The 23,253-nt window shown below is 55.2% G+C and overlaps 1 protein-coding gene across 1 annotated transcript in view; it reads left to right on the plus strand.

Moving 5' to 3' along the window:
- The window catches only part of NOS1 (nitric oxide synthase 1), a 70,388-nt gene extending 47,985 nt beyond the window's left edge, over positions 1 to 22,403 (plus strand). The window contains exons 15-29 of the mRNA XM_066562499.1: positions 110 to 214; positions 577 to 635; positions 4,396 to 4,512; positions 5,082 to 5,256; positions 5,604 to 5,742; positions 7,243 to 7,321; positions 8,400 to 8,593; positions 9,446 to 9,615; positions 9,827 to 10,037; positions 11,375 to 11,462; positions 11,724 to 11,845; positions 12,542 to 12,690; positions 13,302 to 13,496; positions 14,215 to 14,333; positions 15,190 to 22,403. Of these exons, the coding sequence (XP_066418596.1) occupies positions 110 to 214; positions 577 to 635; positions 4,396 to 4,512; positions 5,082 to 5,256; positions 5,604 to 5,742; positions 7,243 to 7,321; positions 8,400 to 8,593; positions 9,446 to 9,615; positions 9,827 to 10,037; positions 11,375 to 11,462; positions 11,724 to 11,845; positions 12,542 to 12,690; positions 13,302 to 13,496; positions 14,215 to 14,333; positions 15,190 to 15,205 (1,938 nt within the window). The 3' untranslated portion in view covers positions 15,206 to 22,403. The remainder of the gene's footprint in view (positions 1 to 109; positions 215 to 576; positions 636 to 4,395; positions 4,513 to 5,081; positions 5,257 to 5,603; positions 5,743 to 7,242; positions 7,322 to 8,399; positions 8,594 to 9,445; positions 9,616 to 9,826; positions 10,038 to 11,374; positions 11,463 to 11,723; positions 11,846 to 12,541; positions 12,691 to 13,301; positions 13,497 to 14,214; positions 14,334 to 15,189) is intronic.
- The last annotated feature ends 850 nt before the right edge of the window (positions 22,404 to 23,253 follow it).

Genomic DNA, 23,253 nt, shown 5'->3' on the forward strand with positions numbered 1-23,253 from the left:
GCTCCTGTTCCCACCCTCCCCGTGCAGAGGTCCCAGCAGGGATGTGCTGTCCCCATCCCCAGCCTGCCCAGGAGGCTCCCAGCTCTCTGTGCCCTCTCTGTGCCCCCAGGTGATGGCCATGGATGAGTATGATGTGGTGCACCTGGAGCACGAGACCATGGTCCTGGTGGTCACCAGCACCTTCGGCAACGGGGACCCCCCTGAGAACGGAGAGGTAGGACAGCAGGGGACAGCAGGGGACAGCAGGGACAGCAGGGGACAGGGCCAGGAACGTCCCCTTTTGGCTCAGACTGAGCTGGAAGGACCCAAAACAGGTCCAGGTGCTGCAGCTGCCTCCAGGCTGCTCTGGAGCAGGGACATCTCCTGGTTCCATGCCATGACACAACCACTGGTCCAATGTTCAGTTCGTGCTGTGTGACCCCAGCAGTGTCACACAGAAGGTGACAGTGCCCTGGCTGGGGGGCTGTGAGCTGGGCAGCGAGCAGGGAGCGGAGCCACAGCCCAGGCTGAGCTCAGGGCTTGGTTTCCTGCAAAACCTGGCAAAACTGATGGCTTTTTTTTGTTCTTTTTCTGTAGAAATTTGGCTGTGCATTAATGGAGATGAAGAATCCCAACTCCAACCTGGAGGAGAGGAAGTAAGAGCACCCCAACCCCTTCCCCTCCCACTCCAACCCTTTTCCCCTCCCAGTCCAAACCCCAGCATGCAGGACAGGTTTCCCTGCCTTCATCCTCTCACAGGGGAGTGGGAAATCCTCGGGCAGATCTCACATTTGCAAATACCCAGGAATGGGACCTGCCTGGAGACCCAGGGAATGGAGAGACTGGAGGTCCCAGGGAGGACAAAAACCCAGAGTCAGGGGTGCCTGTGGATCCCAGCTTGTAATTCCCTGGGGTGACATTTCAAAGCTTCTCTCTTCATCTTGAAGAGGCAGGAATCTGTGAAAACAACATATAAAAGTAGGAATTTTCCCAAAATCATCGATTCTGAGAGCCAGAGCCTGTCCAGGAGGCACCAAAATAGTAAGAGTTGGAGGTAGAAGGGAGTTCCCAGCCTTGCAGATGTAGGTGGGGGAGGGCTGGAGAACCAGATTTAGCTCCATGCATGGTGTGAAAAGATTTCTAGGGAAAATAAGAGCTGTGATAATCCTGTGATGTTTGTAACCGGTACCTAGGAGACAGAATGTGGGATTGTAGAAAATCCCCCTTCAGGGGAGGATGAGCTTTGTGCAGATCCCAGGGGGGGAAGGAAGGGAGGGCTCTGACAATGATCATTTGGGGTCTCCTCTAATTTTAGCTGTGAAGAATAAAATATTTCCCTGAACTGGGTCACTGCTGTGCCCTGGAATATCTCCTGAGCTGGCAACTGGCACAGGGCTGCTCCTTAATTCAGGAGGGATCCAGGGCAATTCCAGCACCCTGGCTCAGGGCAGTGTCACCAGGGTGGTGACAAACACACAGGGACCAGTCTGTGCTGGGATGGCCCTGGCTCCAGAGTGGTGACAAACACACAGGGACCAGTCTGTGCTGGGATGGCCCTGTCCCCAGGATGGTGACAAACACACAGGGACCAGTCTGTGCTGGGATGGCCCTGGCTCCAGGATGGTGACAAACACACAGGGACCAGTCTGTGCTGGGATGGCCCTGTCCCCAGGATGGTGACAAACACACAGGGACCAGTCTGTGCTGGGATGGCCCTGGCTCCAGAGTGGTGACAAACACACAGGGACCAGTCTGTGCTGGGATGGCCCTGTCCCCAGGATGGTGACAAACACACAGGGACCAGTCTGTGCTGGGATGGCCCTGTCCCCAGGATGGTGACAAACACACAGGGACCAGTCTGTCTGTGATGGCCCTGGCTCCAGACTGGTGACAAACACGGGGACCAGTCTCTCCTGGGATGGCCCTGGCTCCAGGATGGTGACAAACACACAGGGACCAGTCTGTGGCTCTCCAGAGCTGGCCCTGCTGATGGATCCCTGCAGGGCTGCCCAGCTGAAAACCCAGCAGGCTCCTCATGGCCTTGTGCCTCCATGGGGAGGGACAGTGCCAGAGCAGGCTGCCCTGGAGGGGTGAGGATGGAGAAGGAGCATTCCACACGTGGTTCTCATCCCAAGGATCTTCTCCTTGGGTGCAGAGGTGCTGCCCATGGCTGGTCAGGCAGATTTGAGGAGGTTAAAGCCCCTGAGTTCGGTGTTTGTTTGTCCCAGACAACTTCAAGTGTGATTTAAGGACTGGTGGGAGTTCCTAAGAGCCAGGCAGGGACACCCTGCACTGTCCCAGGCTGCTCCAAGGCCCATCCAGCCTGGCCTTGGACACTTCCAGAGATCCAGGGATCCACAGCTTCTCTTTTCTGGATTGCCCCAACCAATATCCAGGAGCTTGCTAACATCAAGCACACAAAAAACCTTTTGCAATGAGAAAAGGAAACCTGGAGGAGGCAGTGGGGGGAAGAGGGACAGTGTCAGCCTGGTTAAAGGCACCTGGAGAGAGCAGCTCCTGCCCATGCAGCCCTGAGGGATCCCAGCTCCCCAGGGAATGCTGAGACCCCTCAGGGCAGGGTGGCCTTAGTGTGACAGTGTCACAGGAGCCTGTCAGGGCTCTCTGCCCACAGCCCTGAGGCTGTGCTGGGCTTGGTATTTGGCTCCTCATGTCTTACAGCAAGGGTTTCCCAAGGGTTTTCCAAAGCATTCCTATTCCAAACCTGCTGTTGAAGTGCAGCCCATCCATCCCACACCACAGGGACCTTCTCATTCCAGCTGCTGTCCCAGCCTTGGGCCCAGCACCCAGCTGGGCAATTTGGGCTTTGTGCCCCTCTAATCCAGAGGGTTCTGCTGCCCTGAACAGAGCCTGGGGTTGCAGAAAATCCCCCACACTGCAAGATGAGCTGGGAGCACCTCAGAGGCCGGGGAGGGAGGGCCCCTAACCCGGGATAACCCAGGGGAGGCCATGGCCAGGGCCAGCAGAGTGGAAGAGCAGAAAAGAGTGGAGGTCTGGGGAGAGGGGGGAGGCTGGGGGGCAGAGGTGGCACTGGGGCCCTGTGACCCGGCTGTCCCTGCCAGAGGTGGCCCTGGCTGTCCCTGCCAGAGATGGCACTGGGGCCCTGTGACCCGGCTGTCCCTGCCAGAGGTGGCCCTGGCTGTCCCTGCCAGAGATGGCACTGGGGCCCTGTGACCTGGCTGTCCCTGACTCAGGCCGTGCTCTCCCATGCTGTGCCGTGTCGTGCCACGCCGTGCCGCGCCGGCTGCAGGAGCCGTGCCGTGCCATGCCATGCCATGCTGTGCCGGGCCATGCCAGGCCGGCCGTGCCGTGCCCTGCCGGGCCATGCCGGGCCATGCATGCCATGCCGTGCCATGCCATGCCATGCCGTGCCATGCCATGCACTGCCATGCCATGCCATGCCATGCCATTCCAGGCCATGCCGTGCCAGGCCATGCCGTGCCGTGCTGGGCAGGGCCATGCCGTGCTGGCTGCAGGAGCTGTGCTGTGCCGTGCTGTGCCGTGCGGTGCCGTGCCATGCCATGCCATGCCATGCCATGCCATTCCGGGCCGTGCCGTGCTGTGCCGGGCCATGCCATGCCGTGCCATGCTGGGCCATGCCGTGCCGTGCTGGGCAGGGCGGTGCCGTGCTGGCTGCAGGAGCTGTGCCGTGCCGTGCCATGCCATGCTGGGCCATGCCGTGCCATGCTGGGCCATGCCAGGCCGGGCCATGCCGTGCCGTGCCATGCCATGCCATGCCAGGCCATGCCATGCCATGCCATGCCATGCCATGCCATGCCGTGCCATGCCATGCCAGGCCATGCCGTTCCGGGCCAGGCCGTGCCGGCTGCAGGAGCTGTGCCGTGACTCATGCACACAGCGCTGCTCACTGCTCACTGCTCTGCCTGTAAATTTAGAAACTCTTGTGTGGAGCAATTTTGGGAGATGGCTCAATTCAGAAATACTTCTGCTGTTGTCAGATTTTATTTTTTTTTCTCGGCTCCCCTTCCCCCTCCTCACCCCTTCTTCTCTCACTCTGGTTTTTGTTGTTTTTTTTTTTTTAATTTCCCACTTCCTATGAATGAAAGAACCCTCAGAATATCTCTTCAGACACACAGACCCGACCTTGTGTGCTGCCAGGGAAGGGCAGGTAAAGCCCAAGGTCCTGGCAGCTCTGTGTCACTGTGGTGGCCAGCACCACGGTGGGAGGTGACCAGGACCTCATGGAGCATCCCTGCTCCAGCTGGGGATGCTCAGGGGTTGCTATGGCTCTACCCCCGGAGGGAGCACATTCCTCTGCTCTTCCCACACTGCCTGCTGGTGGAATCGTGAGCCCTGAGCTCTGCTTTGGAGCCCCCCTGTGAGCCCCAAGCCAGGGGGTGCCCCCAGTGTGAGCCTGGCTGCTGTTGTTGTCCACAGGAGCTACAAGGTCCGGTTCAACAGCGTCTCCTCCTACTCGGACGCACGGAAATCCTCCAGCGATGGCCCTGACCCCAGGGACAACTTCGAGAGCACGGGGCCCCTGGCAAATGTCAGGTAAAGGGACAGGGCAGGAGCCAGTGCTGCACAGACCCCACCTCACCCCAAGGTGTTGGGGCGATGTGCAGACCCCTCCAGGCTGCTGTGGGTGGTGGTGGGACAGGAGGGGCCAGCTGTGCTCTGGCAAATTTAAAATATCCTTTTTCCTGTCATGTTTCTGTGAGACCTGCCTCTGAACTGAAATAATCCAGATCAGTAGCTGCGATTTTTAAAACTTAATAGCTATATCTGGATGAAGCTTTTGAACTTGACCTGTCATTTGCTGACTTGCTACCCAGACATGTGGTCTCCAGTGCAGCACAAACTGCAAATTTTCACCAAAGCCACACATCAACTGAATTCTGAGAATAAATTGTTCATATAGTAAGTGAAAACAGCTGCATTGTGGTGAGTCACCCCACTGCACACTGAGGTTGAAAACTGCTCATCACCTTGTGTGCTGAGAGAATTGTGAGCCCTACAATTTAGGGACCACATTAATAAACTCTGGTGTCTTCTGGTGGGATTACCTTCCCCCTCAGGGTCCCTCCCAGCTGAGCAGCCACAGCTGAGCCGTCTTTGCACAGGTTCTCCGTGTTTGGGCTGGGCTCCAGGGCTTACCCCCACTTCTGCGCCTTCGCCCGCGCCGTGGACACGCTCCTGGAGGAGCTGGGGGGAGAGAGGATCCTCCGCATGGGAGAGGGGGATGAGCTCTGTGGCCAGGAGGAATCCTTCAGGACCTGGGCCAAGAAGGTCTTCAAGGTAACCTGGGGCTGCAGGGAGGAGCAGGGGGGAGAAGGACGGAGCTTGGAGCTGGATCCGAACCCAGCCTCCCCTTCCCGGCACCGGGACACTCCAGCACCGCCCCAGCCCACAGTAAAGAGGGTGGAGCTGATGCTCTGCTTTGTGCTGGCCACCCAAAGGTCACCAACGTGTTGAATCCCTGCATCATCCCACATAGTTGGGAAGGAGAGCACCACCAGGAGAGCCATGGCCATGGCCAGTGGTACAGCCCCACGCTGCTGGGGGCTCCTTGTCCGTGTGGGCTGGGTGAGGGGGTCAGCTGGGCTGGGCTGAGGGGGTGCCTGAGGGCCTGGTGGGTGCTGCAGGCAGCGTGTGACGTGTTCTGCGTGGGGGACGACGTGAACATCGAGAAAGCCAACAACTCCCTGATCAGCAACGACCGCAGCTGGAAGAGGAGCAAGTTCCGCCTGACCTACGTGGCTGAGGCCCCGGAGCTCACACAAGGTACAGGCCTGGGGGGCTCTGCCTGTGGGGAACATGGGCAACACACAGGGGTAGAGGGGCCAAACCCCTTTTTTTTGTCTCTGTTGAATTCCCAGTGTTTCAGCCCTGCCTTTCCCCCCATCCCATGCCCAAGGAGCAACCCCAGGCCCCTCAGGCCAGTCCTGTCTGTGTCTGTAACAGAGATGCTTGGACCTGATCTGCTCTTTCTCCTCCTGACCCCTTTTTTGTCTCTGTTAAATTCCCAGTGTTTCAGCCCTGCCTTTCCCCTCATCCCATGCCCAAGGAACAACCCCAGGCCCCTCAGGCTGGTCCTGTAACAGAGATGCTTGGACCTGATCTGCTCTCCCTCATCCTGACCCCTTTTTTTCTCTCTGTTAAATTCCCAGTGTTTCAGCCCTGCCTTTCCCCTCATCCCATGCCCAAGGAACAGCCTCAGGCCCCTCAGGCCGGTCCTGTCTGTGTCTGTAACAGAGATGTTTGGGCATGGTCTGCTCCGATGTTGCAGTGTGTTTTTATTTTGCAGGTTATTGTTTGATTCGTTGTTTGGTAGTTTTTTAGGCTTTTTTCCCCCCTGCTTTTAGAGTGACACAGACTTGTCTTTGTTATTCAATTGAGCCAGGTGTCAGTTTATCTCTTTGCTACTTTTCTGCCAAGTGTCAAACCCCTTCCTCCCACATCCAGTTGTTAAACCCCTCCTGTCCCAAGCAGTTTTCCTCCCTTGTATCCCCTTGCCCTTGTGTTCCACCCCCAGCCCTCCTCCTGACCCCTTTTTTTGTCTCTGTTAAATTCCCAGTGTTTCAGCCCTGCCTTTCCCCCCCATCCCATGCCCAAGGAACAACCCCAGGCCCCTCAGGCTGGTCCTGTAACAGAGATGTTTGGGCATGATCTGCTCTCCCTCCTCCTGACCCCTTTTTTTTGTCTCTGTTAAATCCCCAGTGTTTCAGCCCTGCCTTTCCCTCCATCCCATGCCCAAGGAACAGCCCCAGGCCCCTCAGGCCGGTCCTGTCTGTGTCTGTAACAGAGATGTTTGGGCATGATCTGCTCTCCCTCCTCCTGACCCCGTTTTTTGAAGCAAGGAGCTGGAAAATTGGGATCTTTCCAGGCTTATTTTGTCCAAGGCTGCTCCGTGGAGCGTTGTGGAGCAAAGGCAGGTCCAGCCCATGGACACCTGGCCCCTCAGCATGGTTCCTGCAGCTCCTGCAGCACCAGCTCAGCCCTGCCCAAACCCAGGCGCTCTCCTGCCAGCCCGGTGGCACTGGCAGCAAGAGGAGCTGTGGGCAATGTGAGGGCACTGCCGAGTGTCACAGGGGTGGTTTTGGAGTCTTCTGTCACTAAAAAATGTGCTTGGATCACCCCTGGGGTTCCTGATCCCTTGGGCTCACAGGAGGGAGGTCAAACCCCTGTGGTCAGCTCTGGTCTGAGGGGCTGAACCCACAGTGATCCTACAGAAGCCTTGGCCATGCTCTGCTGAATCCCTTCCCTGACTCTTTTCCTCCTCAGGACTGTACAGCATCCACAAAAAACGTGTCTATGCAGCCCGGCTCCTCACACGCCAGAACCTGCAGAGCCCCAAGTCCAGGTAGGAGATGCAGCTGTCCTGGGAGCTGGACACACACCTGGGGCACCCAGAACAGTGCTACAAACAGCCCTTGAGCCCTGGACGTGCGGGGAATCCACCTTTGTGCTGGCCATGAGTCAGCCTGGAAGGCAGTGGGGGTGTTCCTGCCCTCCATGCATAGTGGAATTCCTGCTGGTCCCTCCCTCAGCCCATGGGATGGGGAACTGGCTGAAGGGGTGTGGGAACCCAGAACATCCCTCTGGCTGTCCAGGATGGCCAGGACCCCTGCCAGGGGGCTCAGAAGCCCTGGCATAGAGCCCAAAACACCTGTGGGTTTGTGAAGTTATCACAGAGTGGAAAAGTAGATTTTAGGGTTTTGGTATGGGGGTTCAGGAGGCAAGATGGAGGGAACTGGGTGTGTCCAGCCTTTCTCCTTCTCCTTCTTGGCCTCCACCTTCTGCTGTGATGTTGGCACTTTTGGATTGGTTTAGAGTAGAAGCTCAGTGTCTAACACAGGTGATAGGTATTGGAAAGGAATTGTAAACATTGTACACATTGTAGTTTTTAGTACAAAGACATAACCCTGCCCTGGGGGCAGGCAGAGTGCCTGGAACTGTCCTGCTGGATGGACCTCGGCAGGGCAGGAGAAAATTCTTTATAGATGAGAAACAATGAACAACCTTGAGACTGAGAAATGAAGAGCAATGACTCCTTCTTCAAGCACCAGGCTGGGAAAAGAGACTTCCAAACTTTTCTCGGGGTAACTCTGACCAGCTAAAGATCCTGACAGTGGAGCAGCAAAGGAAGGATAAAATTGCTGAGCAAGAGGTTCAATTGGTTTCCCCCTTTTAAAAAGTCCCTGAGGGTGAGTCAGGGTGTGCTGCAGTGTCCCTTCTCCCTGCTGTGACCTTGGTGACATGGCCACCACAGCTTGGACATGCCACCACCCCTTCCCAGTGCACCAGCAGCTCCTGAGGCCAGGGCTCAGCCTCTCCCTGAAGGATCTTTGGGGGCTTTCCCAAAGATCATCCCAAAGTCAGCGATTTTGGGGAAGGATCCCCCAAACCACTTTTTCCTGCTTTTGCTCCTTGCCCTGCAGCCGCCTGACGATTTTCCTGCGCCTGCACACCAACGGGCACCAGGAGCTGCAGTACCAGCCCGGGGACCACCTGGGCGTCTTCCCGGGCAACCACGAGGACTTGGTCAATGCCCTCATCGACAGGCTTGAGGATGCCCCTCCAACCAACCAGCTGGTGAAGGTGGAGCTGCTGGAGGAGAGGAGCACGGCTCTAGGTAACCAGGGAGCACAGGTGGCCTCTCTCCTCCTTTCCCTGAAGTTTTTGTAGCTCCTCAGGGAGGTGGGTGGCCCTAGGAAAATTATGTTCATCTGCCTGCTGTGTTTGTGTGGATTGGGAGCTCCTCCTTCATCCCTGCCCTGCCCAGAGCCATTGCTTGTCTGCACTTGAGATGTGGAGCAAGGGTTTGAAGGGTGTGACAGTGGTCACAGGGGTCCCAGGATGAGGGAAGAGATGAGGATCTGACTCCATGTTTCAGAAGGCTTGATTTAATATTTTATGATATATATTATATTAAAACTATACTAAAAGAATAGAAGAAAGGATTTCATCAGAAGGTTAGCTAAGAATAGAAAAGAAGGAATGAATAACAAAGGCTTGTGACTGACTGAGACACTCCAGACAGCTGGACTGTGATTGGCCCTTAATTAGAAACAGCCACATGAGACCAATCCCAGATGCACCTGTTGCATTCCACAGCAGCAGATAACCATTGCTTACATTTCGTTCCTGAGGCCTCTCAGCTTCTCAGGAGAAAAGTCCTAAGGAAAGGATTTTTCATAAAAGATGTCTGTGACAGAAGGGTGGGCAGGGTCCTGGGGAAGATTTTCCATGGAAAAAACTAAAGGTGTTTATATTCCCTTAGAAAGGGCAATGTCTAGGACTGGGAAGAAGAATTAAGGGATGTGGAGGGGCCATCCCAACACTGGATTTCAGGGATTTCCTGATTCCCTGCCTGAGATGGAAAACCCTAATCCAGTGCCTCAGAGGGGGATAAGAACCAGGATTTGCCCACCTTGGCCCTGCTGCTCAGCTGATGCCAGGCTCGTGCTGGATTCCCTCCTGGCAGGTGTCATCAGTAACTGGACAGACGAGAACCGTGTCCCACCCTGCACCATCTTCCAGGCCTTCAAGTACTACCTGGACATCACCACCCCTCCCACCCCGCTGCTGCTGCAGCAGTTTGCTCTGCTGGCCACCAGTGACAAGGAGAAGAAACGTCTGCAGGTGCTCAGCAAGGTAAAGAGCCCAAGCCCCAGGTTCTGCAAGGGCCTGGGGGCAATCACAGCCCAGCCAGGCATTTCCATCCCACACTGTGCTTAGGCTGAGTCTCCAGCCCTGAGCAGGGCTCATGGTGCCTTCACTGCCAGCTTTGCCACGGACCTCCTGGGATATCAGCGGGAAAAGGTGGATCCTGCAGCTCTCTCCTCTCTCCCTCTCTCTTTCCCAGGGCTTGCAGGAGTACGAGGAGTGGAAGTGGTCCAAGAACCCCACGATTGTGGAGGTGCTGGAGGAGTTCCCCTCGGTGCAGATGCCCTCCACGCTGCTGCTGACCCAGCTGCCCCTCCTGCAGCCTCGCTACTACTCCATCAGCTCATCCCCAGAGATGTACCCAGGGGAGGTGCACCTCACCGTGGCTGTGGTGTCCTACCGCACCCGAGGTACCGCCCCAGGGCTGGGCTCTGGGGGAAACAGCACAGGGGCAGCCACAGCAAACCTCGGGCAGGGAGATGTGCCTTGGAGGCCCTTCTGCCTGCTGCAAGAGTAGATTCCCCCAAACCACTGCTGGCCCATGGCATGGAGAGTGGCAGTGACACAGAGGTGACACTTCTGGAGTGGTGTCTTGGTTTGAACAGCCAAGTGTCTGCTAAGGAAGGCAGGAGCCTCCCCTGAAATGGAAAATGTAAACCCCCTGTGTCTGAATTATTATAATTTTGAAATTAAGGGGCTCTCAGGTAAAGATATGGGAATAGGAATAACAGTTCTTTACGAGGAAAATTAAAAATACAAATGCAATACAAAGAACAAAAAAACCCACTGCCAGAGTCAGACCATGCCCTGTCCCCCTGTGTGTCAGGGGGTGGCACAGCCCCATCCCATGGGGCTCAGCCCTCCTGCAGTGCCAGCTGTGGTTCTGCTGGAGCAGGGATCCTGCACAAGGGGGGAGTTTTCCTCTGCAGCTCCAGGGCTGCTGGAGATGGGCCTGGGCTCCCTCTGGCCATGCAGGGCAGCAGAAGCTGCTCCTCTGGCAATGCACTGGGCAAAGGCTGCTGTGCTGTGCCAGGCTCACATTGGATCCAGGTAGGAATGCTTGGCTCCTGCCCTGGGCGCAGCATCTCCCCATGGGATGCTGGAATTGGATCAGCCCTGCAGGGACACTCAGTGGCCATGGACAGCAGAGATCTCCTGCAGGGAGGATTGGCTGGGGGAGAGATAAAGGAAAAACTGCCCCATGGACAGCAGAGAACTGCCCCAGCTCTGACTGATGGGGACAGAACATACACACCCAGCTACACCTTTCAACCTGAGACAGGCAGGTCCATAACCCAAGCTCCATGTAGGATTGTGTTTGCCCACCCTAAAATCCACATTCCCAGTAGCCAAACTTGTGCAGCAGTGACACTGATGTGTCCAGGCACGGTCATGGTGTGGATGGGCACAGTCCTGGTGCTCTGCAGGACACAGGGAGGACAGTGGAGCTGCCATGGAGGGTTTGTGTCTGGGTGCATCACAATGCTGCTCCTGCCAAAAATGCTCAAAGGAGAGCTGTGTGCTCCCTAAGCATTGTGGAGGTCCAGCTCTGCCAGGTCAGGGTCCTGGGTAGCTCCACAGAGGGATCCAAGTGCAAAACTCTGCCAAGTTCTTGGAGAATGGATGCTGAGATATGAATGTTTCAGGGAGGTGTTCATGCAGGATGTAGCAGAGAGGGTTTTAGGAAAGAAAACAGTGATGTGCCATGTACAGACCTCCTTCCCTCCCTCCCTCCTTCCCTTCCCAGATGGAGAGGGACCCATCCACCATGGAGTGTGCTCCTCGTGGCTCAGTCGGATCCAGACGGATGAAGTGGTGCCCTGCTTTGTACGAGGGTGAGTGACCCACAGAGGCCAGGCCTGAAGAGGAGGGGGTGAAACCCCTCCCAGGATGTGCTCTCTGCCCTCAATTGTTGTCACAGTGTGGGAGAAAACAGGGCTGGGTTTGTGAGCAAATGGTTCCCCTTTGAGGGAAATTCTGCACAAAATGCCACATCCTGGGATTTCACCTCATTTTCTGCCCCTCATTCTCTGGGAGCTGGCTGTGGGCAGAGGGAACACCCTGCTGGTGTTTAACTGGAGCTTTTCTGTGTGCAGTGCCCCCGGGTTCCACCTGCCCCAGGACCCCCAGGTGCCCTGCATCCTCATCGGCCCCGGCACCGGCATCGCCCCCTTCCGCAGCTTCTGGCAGCAGCGGCTCTTCGACATCCAGCACAAAGGTGGGGCCGTCCTCTTCCTCACCTCACACAGATTGGGTGGGGCCGTCCTTTCTCGCCTCACAGATTTTGGGTGGGGCCATCCTCTTCCTCACCGCACACAGATTTTGGGTAGAGCTGTCCCCTGTTTCACCTCACACAGATTTTGGGTGGGGCCATCCTCTTCCTCACCTCACACAGATTTTGGGTAGGGCTGTCCTCTTCCTCCCCTCACAGATTTTGGGTGAGGCCGTCCTTCCTCTTCCTCACCTCACACAGATTTTGGGTGAGGCCATCCTCTTCTTCACCTCATTTTGGGCAGGGCCATCCTTCCTCACCTCATACAGATTTTGGGTGGGGCCATCCTCTTCCTCATCTCACATAGATTTGGGTGAGGCTGTGCTCTTCCTCACCCCACAGATTTTGGGTAGAGCTGCCCCCTGTTTGACCTCACACAGATTTTGGGTGGGGCCATCCTCTTCCTCACCTCACACAGGTTTTGGGAACCCTTGGTTGGGGTGCTGGGATGGGGGTCCCGCCCTGCTGGGGGTGTCCCAGCAGATGTGGTGGCAGTGTGGAGGGAGGCGACTCGTGGGAATTGGAGGTGGCTGGTGGGAATTGGAGGTGGCTGGTGGGAATTGGAGGTGGCTGGTGGGAACTGGTGGCCCCTCGTGGGAATTGGTGTCCCTGGGCTGAGAGCTGTCCCCACGCTGTCCCCAGGGCTGAAGCCGTGCCCCATGGTGCTGGTGTTTGGCTGCCGGCAGTCCAGGATTGACCACATCTACAAGGAGGAGACGCTGTTTGCCAAGAGCCAGGGTGTCTTCAGAGAGCTGTACACGGCCTATTCCCGGGAACCCGACAGACCAAAGGTGGGCATGGCCCCGGGAATGCTGCCCAGCCTGGGCAGGGTCCCTGGCCACTGGTGGCTCATCCCTGGGGCACAGAAATGGGCAGGGTTGTCCCTTCCCTGTGGGCACCATTCCCAGAGCGTGTCACCATCCCAGTGCCAGCAAGAATGTGTGCCCAGGTTGTTCCTGCTGCCATCCAGGTGGGAGAGGAGGAGGGGAAAGGAGAATGGGAAAAGGGAGGAGGGGAAAAAGGAGAGGGAAAAGGAGAAAGGAAAGGGAAAAGGGGAAAGGGGAAAGGAAAGGGGAAAGGAGAGGAAAGGTGAGGAAAGGAAAGGGGAAAGGGGAAAGGAAAGGGGAAAGGGGAAAGGGTATCACCCAGTGGAGTGACCCACAGCCACTGCAAATACCTGCTCCAAATTCCCACTGGGACTGAACAGGCCTGGCAATGGAAGAGATGGTGCAGGTGTGCCCATGCAAGAGCAGAAGGATGCTTTGCTGCTGTCCCCATCTCTTTTTTGTCACTGTGGGTGCTGCAAGGCACAGCTGTGTCCCCCAAAGAGGGGCCACCCCTCAATGCTGCCCCCAGGGCAGGACAAACCCGAGTTAATCCCGGCTCCCTCCTCATCCCTCAGAAATACGTGCAGGACGTGTTACAGGAGCAGCTGGCCCAGACCGTGTTCAAAGCTCTGAAGGAGCAGGGAGGCCACATCTACGTCTGCGGGGATGTCACCATGGCCGGGGACGTCCTCAAGGCCGTGCAGCTCATCGTGAGGCAGCAGGGCCAGCTGTCAGCAGAGGAGGCAGGAGCCTTCCTCAGCAAGCTGCGGGTGAGTGCTGTCTGCAGCGTGCCACCACTGCCACTCCTGCCAGGGGCACTGCACCTGCTGCCTGCCCCTGTGCCCAGGGAGGGTCAGCAGGGGGACATGCCAAAGGTTTCTGTGTGCAGGGAGGTCACCTGGCTCCTCTGGGCAGCGGGCTGAGCACCAGTGCCAGCGCTTTTGGGCGCCCCTGGCAGGGCTTGTTGGCCATCTGTCAATAAATGGATTTATCAGGGCATCTTGTGGGTCCCCGCTGCAAATCTCCTTGTCTGGGCACCCCGTGCCAGACACAGATGATGCAGCTGAAGCTTTAAGTGAACTCAGTTTGGGACACAGACCGACGGGTGGGTGCTGGAACAGCTCTGCTTCTCCACAGAAGGATAACTCAGCTCCCATTATTGATAATCCCATGATTCCCATGGGATTTCCCCTTCTGAACCATGTCCCCACCTCCACCCAGGCCCCATCCAAGGGAGCCCAGAGCCTCTGCCTGTCCACAGACTGTGCCTCTGCCAGCCAGGAATTTCCAGCAGCTGAGGGAGTTCTGATGCCCAGAACAGCCCCACTGTGCCCAGGGTGTGACCTTGGGAAGGTCACTCTGTCCCCTCGTGACAAACCCCAAACCCTCTCCCGCGCTTTTGCTGCCTCCCCACCACGCAGGATTTTGCTGGGGCTGACCCTGAGTGCTCACAAATGCCCTTTTTCCCTCTGCCACCCTCCCTCCCAGGATGACAGCCGGTACCACGAGGATATTTTTGGAGTCACCCTGCGCACGTACGAGGTGACAAACCGCCTTAGATCCGAGTCCATTGCCTTCATCGAGGAGAGCAAAAAAGACACGGATGAGTGAGTCCACACCTTTGTTTTAACCCCTGCAGCCACCTCACGGGCTGGGAAAGGATGGGGAAGGAAGGATGGGGAAGGAAGCTTGGTTTTTGTGCACACCTTGAAGCAGAGGCTGAGGAAGGCACTGATTTTTGCTCTGGAATAGCTGTCACCTCTCTAGGATAAATCCCCCCAGCTTCCCAATTTATTACACTGATGTGCTCAGACCTGACAATCCCATGCAAAGGAAAATGGTCCTGCCTGCTTCCAGGCTGGCAAAACCCACAGGCAGGGGTGACTCTCCCCAGCTGCAGGGAAGCCTGGCTGGCTCCAGGTGTTGTTCAGCTCTCCATGCCCCTTCAGGAAAGATCCAGAGATTTTTCTCCCTGATGCTGCAAAAATAACCAGAAGTAAAAAAAAAAAAAAAAAAAAAAAGAAATAAATTTTGACATTTGCCGTGTTTGTTTCTGCTCCACCAAGTCCTGCCATTTGCTCAGCTTGGTCGTGGTGGGATTTTCCCTGGCTGAGCAGAAGGATTACTTAGGATAAAGACTGGGGCAGCTGCATGGATCGTGCTCCTTGTGCTGGCTCTTGGCAGCTTGGGGTGAAGCCCCTTCCTTGTGTAGTGCCTGGAATGGGTTTCCCCACATCCCTGAGGCTTGGCAGGAATTTTTCTCCAAGGAATCACATCCTCTGGGGTCTGGACTCTACCAGAGTGCCTCAGTTTCCCACCTGTGGATAGGGCTAAAGGCCACCTTCCTGCCCAGCCCCCAGCTCTGTAAACTCCTGCCCACCACACAGAAAGGCCAGGTCGGGGTGATCCCGGTGCTCCTCACTGCTCCCTCTAAGGCCAGCCTTTCTCCCCTTTCCCTTGCAGGGTTTTCTGCTCCTAACTGGACCCTTCGCCCCCAGGGGATGCCAAACCAGTCCCAGCACCTGCTGCCCCCTCCAGCTGGAGGGCACTGGGTTTTGTATTTCACGGACACGGTGGCTCCTTTCCCAGGGGAACTGCCCATGGAAAGCGCTCTGTCTCTCGTCCTGTTCTTGTGTCCTGATGATGATGATGATGATGATGATGATGACTTTTATTTCCTTTCCTTCTTCCTTCTCTTGCTCTTGTCCTGTGGCCATTTCTTTTCACCTCCTTCCCCTCCCCTGGATTTCCCCACTGGAGTTGGATGGCTTTATAACCTGCAGTGGCTCTTTTCAGAATTCCACACTTCCCCTCCTTCCCGTGAGGGCATTTTGCAGCTGCATGAAATCACCACCTTTGTGATCATTTGTGGGAGTTCCTGGGGGTGAGCAGAGGTGTCAGGGGCTGGGCAATGGCGAGGTCTTGTTGCTTGTCCAGAGCTGGGGGTTGTTCCTGCCAAGCTGCCTCTTTCCCCAGCTCAGGGCTTGGCTGAATCTTTGTGTTTTCATGGCTTTTCTCTGGATATGGGCAAACCTGGGCATATGCCCGAGGCTGGGGGCAGATGATGTGCAATTCCCTTGAATTTTATTCATCCCCAAGCATCCTGGGTACAGCTGTGTGGTTTTTGATCTGATTTATGTGTCATGATTGCTCCTAAATGGGCCCTGCCCTGTCTCTCTTCTCCTGCTCTCTTTTCCTGCTCCCTGTGAGCCTCTCCTTTTGCTCACTCCCAACTTTTGCTGCCATGGAAGTTCTCCGACAAGCTCTGAGCACACAGGCTGATGTGCAGGCCAAGGAAAAGCTCCTGGCAGTGACTTCTCCAGGGGGTTTTGCATGGAATATTTGATCTGCAGCCATTCTGGCTGCACCCAGAGCTTTGCACACCCTGATCCCCCTCCCAGGTGAGCCTGGAAAGCCATGAGGATGGGACAGAAGCAGCTCCCAGAGGGAACAAAGGCAGCACTTGGAGGGGGATGGAGGCTCCAGGTCTTTGGTGAGGATGTGCCAACAGAGGAATCATGAAATCCCAGAGCTCTTAGCACATCTCATGAGCACTTCTGGGACAGCAGATGCCAGCCCTTTCCACATTTCAGGGAGCAGAAAGTGCCACTGTGGAGCCACCTGCCTGCCAAGAGAGACGTGTGTGGCATTCTGGGGGTGAGGCCCCTCTGTGCCACCTGCCAGTGGCACGAGCTGTCTCAGCCAGGACAGCTCCTGTGAGAAGGGAGGTGAGATCAGCTGCAAAGGTGCTGGGCTCTGACACACTCACACCTCGGCCCTGCTGCAAGAGCCTGGCCCCAAAAGCAATTTAACACAACCACAGAAAGGTTGGAGGAAACAGAAAGGCTCTAACAGAGAAAAGCTGCCTGCAAGGGAAAGCAAACGTGACCTTGTGTGTCCTTCCTGCTGCTGCACCCTGGAGAATCACAGAACATTCTGAACTGGAAGGGACCCACAAGGATCCAGCCCAGCTCCTGATGAATGGCCCATCCAGGGATTGAACCTCAGTGTTTTTTGGCTCTGCCCATCCCAGCTTTGTCCTCCCTCACTGTCAGCACAAGGACAGCAGGACATGGCTGCAGCTCTTGCTGGAGGCAGGCATGCAGGGTTGGCATCTTGAGGTGGCAGCTGCTGATGCTCCCCTCCTGCCCTGCTGTGCCCAGCTGTGCATGGATATCCTGGATATGAGGAGCTGAGTTCCTGAACTGCTGACAGCACAGGGATTGCCCAGGAGCTTTCACAGGGCTCAGTTCTCCTGCCCTGAGCTAAAGGCAGCACAGAAAGGGCTGCAGGAGCTCTGCCACTCTCCCAGCCCCTGGAACAAACCCCACCATCCCAGGCTGTGCTGTTATTCCCACCTGCAGCCAGGATCTCCTGCCACATCTCCGTGGGCTGGGACACCTTCTGCAACTTCGACTCCCTGAATCCCTGAAACATCTCCAGCCCAAAACCCAGGAGCAAAAGGGCTCCAGGCACCGGGAGAATTTGAGATCCAGGTCTGCTGGTGCCAGCTGAGCATCCAACACGGGATAAAACGAATAAATGCTGCCACGGTGTGGCCAGAGCTGAGCAGGGCTGGGACACACGGCCAGCTCTGTGGCACTGCCTCGGCATTGGGGACCTGCAGGGGAAAGCTGGGGAGCACGGAGGAAAGGACAGCCCACCCCAAACCCAGGGCAGGCAGAGGGATGGGCCCCTTGGCTTGGGATGTGTGAGTCTGGGAGAGGTCCTCTCTGGGAGAAAACTCCCTGGCTTCAGAGCTGGGAATTTGCAGCAAGCTTGACCCCCCATCTTGGGGCCGCAGGAACAAAGCTAAAATCAGAAAGAAAATCAGAAAGAAAATCAGACTCATCCTCTTCTTCTGGGAAATTCTGGCTCCTGCTTTATGCTCTGGTTCTCCTTTAGAAGAAGGGAAGATGCCACCTGATGATGAGGAGGAGGAGGAGGTAATGCCCAAAGAAACATCTCTTTGTCCTCTTCCCAGCTCCCACCGTGCTGCTGGCAAGGTTTCCCCCTGTCCTGCCTCCTGCCTGCCCTGCTGTACCCCCTCCCACCTGCAGCCTGTGTCTGAGCTGGATTATTCCGCTTTTAGTGCATCCCAAAGCTCATCAGCTCCATGTCCCCTCCCAGGGGAGCCAGCAGGGTCTGCAGAGGCTCTGGGCCAGGCAGGCAGAGCTCAGCAAACACCTGGAGGGGAAATGCTGGTTTAGGGCTCCTTGCCTGGACCTGGAGCAGAAACCCCTCCCTGCCATGAAGGTCCATGAGGTTAAACCCCCCCAGGGCTCCGAGCTGCCTGTGCTCCTGCTGGCTCCTCACAAGCTGCACCACTGGGAATTTTGATTCACTCTTTGCTGTTGAGTCAGTCTCAGACGTCTGAACTGCTCCCCTTCATCCCCTCCACCTGCAGGGGCCTCACACTCCCCTCGAGCTCCATTTTCTCCCTTAGCAACAGGGGAAAGAAACTTGTGGATGTGCTTTTATTATTCCTGAGATGTGGCTCTTCCAGCCTGGCCTCTGCTCGTCTCCCTGTGGCCTTTCTGCTGTGCAGGTGTAGCCACAAAATCTCTGCTATGAACACAGAGGGAGGTGGGTGTGCCCCAGCCTGGGCCCTGAGCTGCTCCAGGGGTCACACACACAGGGGTTGTGCCTCTGGGGCACTCAGGTGACAAATCTGTCCCCTCTGGGTGCCTGCTGCCCACCCCTCCTGTGCTGGACCTGATGGACCCAGCCTGGCCAGCATCCCAGTGGCTCTCCTGAGGGTCTCCACCATCACCACCACCCCAGTTTGGAGCAGCTCTGCTCCTTTTCACTCTCCAGGTGTTAAAGAGTCTCTTCTCTGAAAAGGAGGTTTGATTTTCAAGACACTACAAAGTGGGGTTTTTTGCAAAGATTTCACTTCCTCGTTCTTTCAAGTGTCCACATAGAGTCATTATATGGATTTGAAATCCCAGGGGGAAAGGTTCTGTGTTTTCCCACCCTGCTGTGCCCACCAGCAGGGAAAAACCACTCAGTGCATGAGTATCCAGTGCTGTGCTCTTGGTGATTTCCAAGGTTTCATCTCCTGGGAAGGGCTGCCTGGGAGTTTGTTGTTCTTCTGTTTATGAGAGACAACAGCAAAACAATGAGACAGGGGCAAAACAGTGAGACAAGGGTAAAACAATGAGACAAGGGTAAAACAGTGAGACAACAGCAAAACAATGAGACAAGGGTAAAACAATGAGACAACAGCAAAACAATGAGACAGGGGCAAAACAGTGAGACAAGGGTAAAACAATGAGACAAGGGTAAAACAATGAGACAAGGGTAAAACAATGAGACAATGGGTAAAACAATGAGACAAGGGTAAAACAATGAGACAATGGGTAAAACAATGAGATAAGGGTAAAACAATGAGACAAGGGCAGGACAATGAGACATCTGCCACCAGGAGTGGCCTCACAGAGCTGTCACCTCCACATTGTGGCCTGAGCTTGTTGCTCGAGAGGAGCTGAGCTGGCCAGAGAATAGGATGTGTCTCTGTGCTGTCCCTGTCCCCTGTGTGCCTGTGTGTCCCCAGGGGAGCAGGGACTGTGTGCACCCCCTGGGCACGGGGATCTGAGGGATCTGAGGGATCTGAGGTGTCTGTGCACAGCCAGCAGTCCTGCAGCTGTGTCCTGGCCAGCAGCCACTCCCTGCAGGGAGGCTGTGGGGACAGAGGGGACAATGTCCCCGTGTCCAGCCTGTGGCTGCTCCTGCCCTGTCAGTGTGTGGTGATTCCTGTGCCCCATGCTGGCTGTTTCCCCTGGGATCCCTCCCTTGGCAGCCCTGCTGGGGGCACAGGGACTGGCAGTGCAGCAGAGCAGGGAGCACAGCACTGCTCCTGCCTCGGGCTCCCTGTTCCTCCTGGGGTAACTGGGAGCAAACCCAGCCCCATCTCCCTGAGCTGGGGTTCCTCAGGGGGATGGAGGTGGGAGAGGTCACAGTGTGGGTGCAGACTGGGCTGGGAACTCTCCCACACCCTGGAGAACCCGTTCTGGTCAAACTGGGGGGAGAGGTTGTGTTTGTGCTCACAGCCTCATGGACCTGCACCAAGGCCAAGCCAAAGCTGCTGCCTCCTGACTTCTGACCACTGAAGCCATTCCATTGCCCCCTGAGGGTTCCCACCATTTTTTGGAAGGATGATTTTATGCTCAAAACTCGATTCTGTTCCTGCTTCCACCAGGGACTCGTTCTCAGCTTCAGAACTGCTCTGATAACTCTGCAATTGCATTGACAGTTCCAGAGGGGAGCACAGTCCCTTCACACAACAGATGGAGACACATTTGCAGGACCATTCAACTTTGCTGAAACTCCCTGTTATAGCAATTCCTTCTGCTGTAACAGGGAGAGCAAAATTTGGCCAGTGCTCTTGAAAAACCTGTAATCCTAAACTTGGATAAAATCAGCCTGGAATCCAAGTCCTCCCAGATCCAAAATGCCTTCCACACCTGCTGGCTTCAGTGGCACTGGGGATTTTGGCAGCTTGCACAGCAGCAGCAGCAGCAGCAGCAGCAATTTCCGAATATTTTTACGTGTGTCAATCTGCGCTTGCACGTGCCTGCAATGCATGGCTCCAGCAATCCCTGGGAAATCTCCCCCTTCCCAGGAAAATCCCAGCTCCAGCTTCTCCCATGTGGCCATGTGTGCTCAGCAGGGAGTCAGGGGAGAGGGAGAAAGCTGCTGCTTTAAAGCACTTGGTTCCAGAGGTGAAACAGAATTTAGGGAAGGTGAAAATCAGCTTGGGAAACTCGTGGCATATCCAAGCATTGCCATGCAGATCCACCTTTTTTCTTTTGTTTGTTTCCCTGCTGGGAAAATGAAGCAGACTGGCAATTCCTGGCCTCCACCCCTGCAGATGTTTGGCTGTGATGGAAATTTGAGCGCTGGAATCACAGGAATAAAACCCCAAGAGGTTGTGAGCTCAGAGCTGAGCAGTGGCAGCACCTCACTGCCAGGGCTGCTGCTCTCCTGCCTCACTCATCCACATCCTACCTGGCCAGATTTTGGGGAGGAAGAGCCTCAAAGTGAGCAAATCAAACCTGTGATGCTGACCCTGAGAATTCCTGGTTTATCGGGAGCCTACAGGCTGAAGTTTTGCAGCTATTCCTCATTGCTGTGGAGAGGAATTGGGCAAGACTCTTGTATCCAAAGCTTTCAGAGCTGTTCTGGAGCTGTGGAAAAGCAAGAACTGGGATGCAGGGCAGCTCTCTGCAGGGCTGTGCAGAAATCTGGGAGGTAAAATCACCAGGCAAAGTATTTTCCTTCCAGGGGCATCCTTAATACCTGGAAAATTGAAAGGCTAAATACTTGAAAAGTTGGTCTAAAAGAGGAGCTAATTCAGGGCTCCTTTTTGCTGCTTTGTTTTCATGTGTTGGTTTTGGGGTGAGGAAAGCAATCAGAGAGCAAACAGCCAGTGTATCAAATTTGGATTAAATCAAACTTTTTGTTCCTACAATAACTGCTGGCGGAGATTTTAAAAATTTAACAAGGGCAACAAAACCAGCCTTAATTGACTGAGACATTAATACTCCTTGCTTCTGAGCCTGCTTTTGTGTTCTCCTCTCCGTGTGATCGTGGCATGGAATCCTGTCTTAACAAAAGCCACTTCCCAGCAGCCCAGAGGATGCTCAGGAACAGGGATGGGGTTGGAGAATCTCCCTGTGAGAGAGATTCAGTGCAAAATCCCTGCTTTGCTAAAACCTTGCAAGATAGGCAAATCCCCACAATTCCCAAGGTCGAATTCCCATGCTCAGCTGCCTCGAAATGCCTTTAAAAACCCCAGGCTGTGTGTGCTTTGTGAGCAGTGTTCAGCTTTTCCAGAGTGCACACACAATTCCCCAGGCAGAGGATGAGCAGAGCACGGTGACTTTCAGCCAGGACTCGTCGCTTTTTCCATTGCACAGAGTTAAAAACACCACTTCTGCCAGCTGCCCGGGGAATTTGATATTCAGTGCCAATTAATTTTTGTAATAGGAGCAGGGATTTATCCCCTTGGCTCCCCCAGGCACCTTCAGTCTCAGACTCAAAGGTTGGGTTGGAGTCTTTCATTTTCCAGTGGCCTTTTCCTGAAGAGCAGCGGTGCCACGGTGAGGACAGGGACTGGGCTGGGCAAGGTGGCAGCTTTGGGGCAGGGAACTCCCAAATTTTCCATTGTAAACCCTTCAGATGTGGGTAAATCCTGCTGGGCTGGCTGGGGCTCCCAGGCCTGGCTGCTCCCTGCTCCCCTCACACCCTCAGGTCACTGTGCCTTCATCCGCTCGAGGAAACCATGCCAAGATTTGAGCCTGGCACTCTCACTTTGCATCCCATCCCCCAGGTGTGTGTGGGGCAGGGGGAGCTCCTTTTGTAGCTGCTTTTTGTGTGATCCCAGGGTAGGTTTGTGCAGGGGTGGGGTGACCTGAGCTGTGTGTGATCCTACCAGTGCTTTAAGCAGCCAGAAACATGGTTCTTCCCCTACCTCTGAGCTCTCAATGCTGCTAAAATCTCTGCCATTCGTCCCCCGTGCTCCAGCCCCTCTCTCAGACTGGCTCTGGCTCTGTTTGCAAGATATCCACGTTGTTCTGAAGCATGCACCTCTCTCTGTATAGTCCCAATCTTCTGATTTTATGGAATACTTATGCCTGTTTGCATTACGGTCCAAATAAAAAAGTGAACTAAAAGCCGGCAGTTCTTCTCTCCTCTCTGGGTTTTTAACACCAGAAGGTGCTCGAGGTCTCTGCTGGTGCCTTGGCCTCGGCTCTGCTCTGCCACCTGCAATGCCAGGGTGCCACAAATAGCAGTGACAATCAGCAGCACCCCTTCACCTGCCAGACACACGCACAGTGCCTCGTGAGGTGGCCTGAGTCACAGCACCCGTGTGTGAAAAACACCTCCACTCTCCTGGGAACGGCCAAAAAGTTTAATAAAGGACAATAGGGGACAAGGAGCACAGAGCTAAGGTGATCAGGGCCGGGTGCAATTTGGCACTGAACCAAGAACACCCTGTTATCTTTGGGGTACCCCTTAAATACCTTTTATTTATATCAGCCTGCTGCATATTCATAAACAGTTATGCACAGTAAAATTTTTCCCAGACTAGTTTATAAGTTCCATGAATTGTTTAGCCTGGCTTCTTCTTGTATCTGCCTTTTTAGGGTGTGCACATTCCTTGGTTGTGGTTTTAGTCCTTTTTTATCACCTCCAGTGTTTGGGCCTTGCTCCACACTGCCTTCAGCCAGTGAGTGCTGATAATTGGAATATCAATAGCAGGGTCCTCATCCTGTGTTCGCTGGGTGTTATCCCATCCCAGCAGGCATTTTAACACAAGCACACTGATATCAGCTATTTCACTGAGCTTAATTACCACCAGAAATAAAAACAATACCTTTATAACAAAGTTACTTTAGCACCACACATTTTAAAATTTGCGAAAAGACAGTATTATAATATGCATCTATAACACAGAGATCCTGTCATTTATCCAGTGTCCTTGGGGGCTGGCTGTGTGCAATCCAGGGTGAATTTTGGAGC

The sequence above is a fragment of the Molothrus aeneus genome, chromosome 18, assembly GCF_037042795.1.
Source record: "Molothrus aeneus isolate 106 chromosome 18, BPBGC_Maene_1.0, whole genome shotgun sequence".
NCBI classification, from domain to species: Eukaryota; Metazoa; Chordata; class Aves; order Passeriformes; family Icteridae; genus Molothrus; species Molothrus aeneus.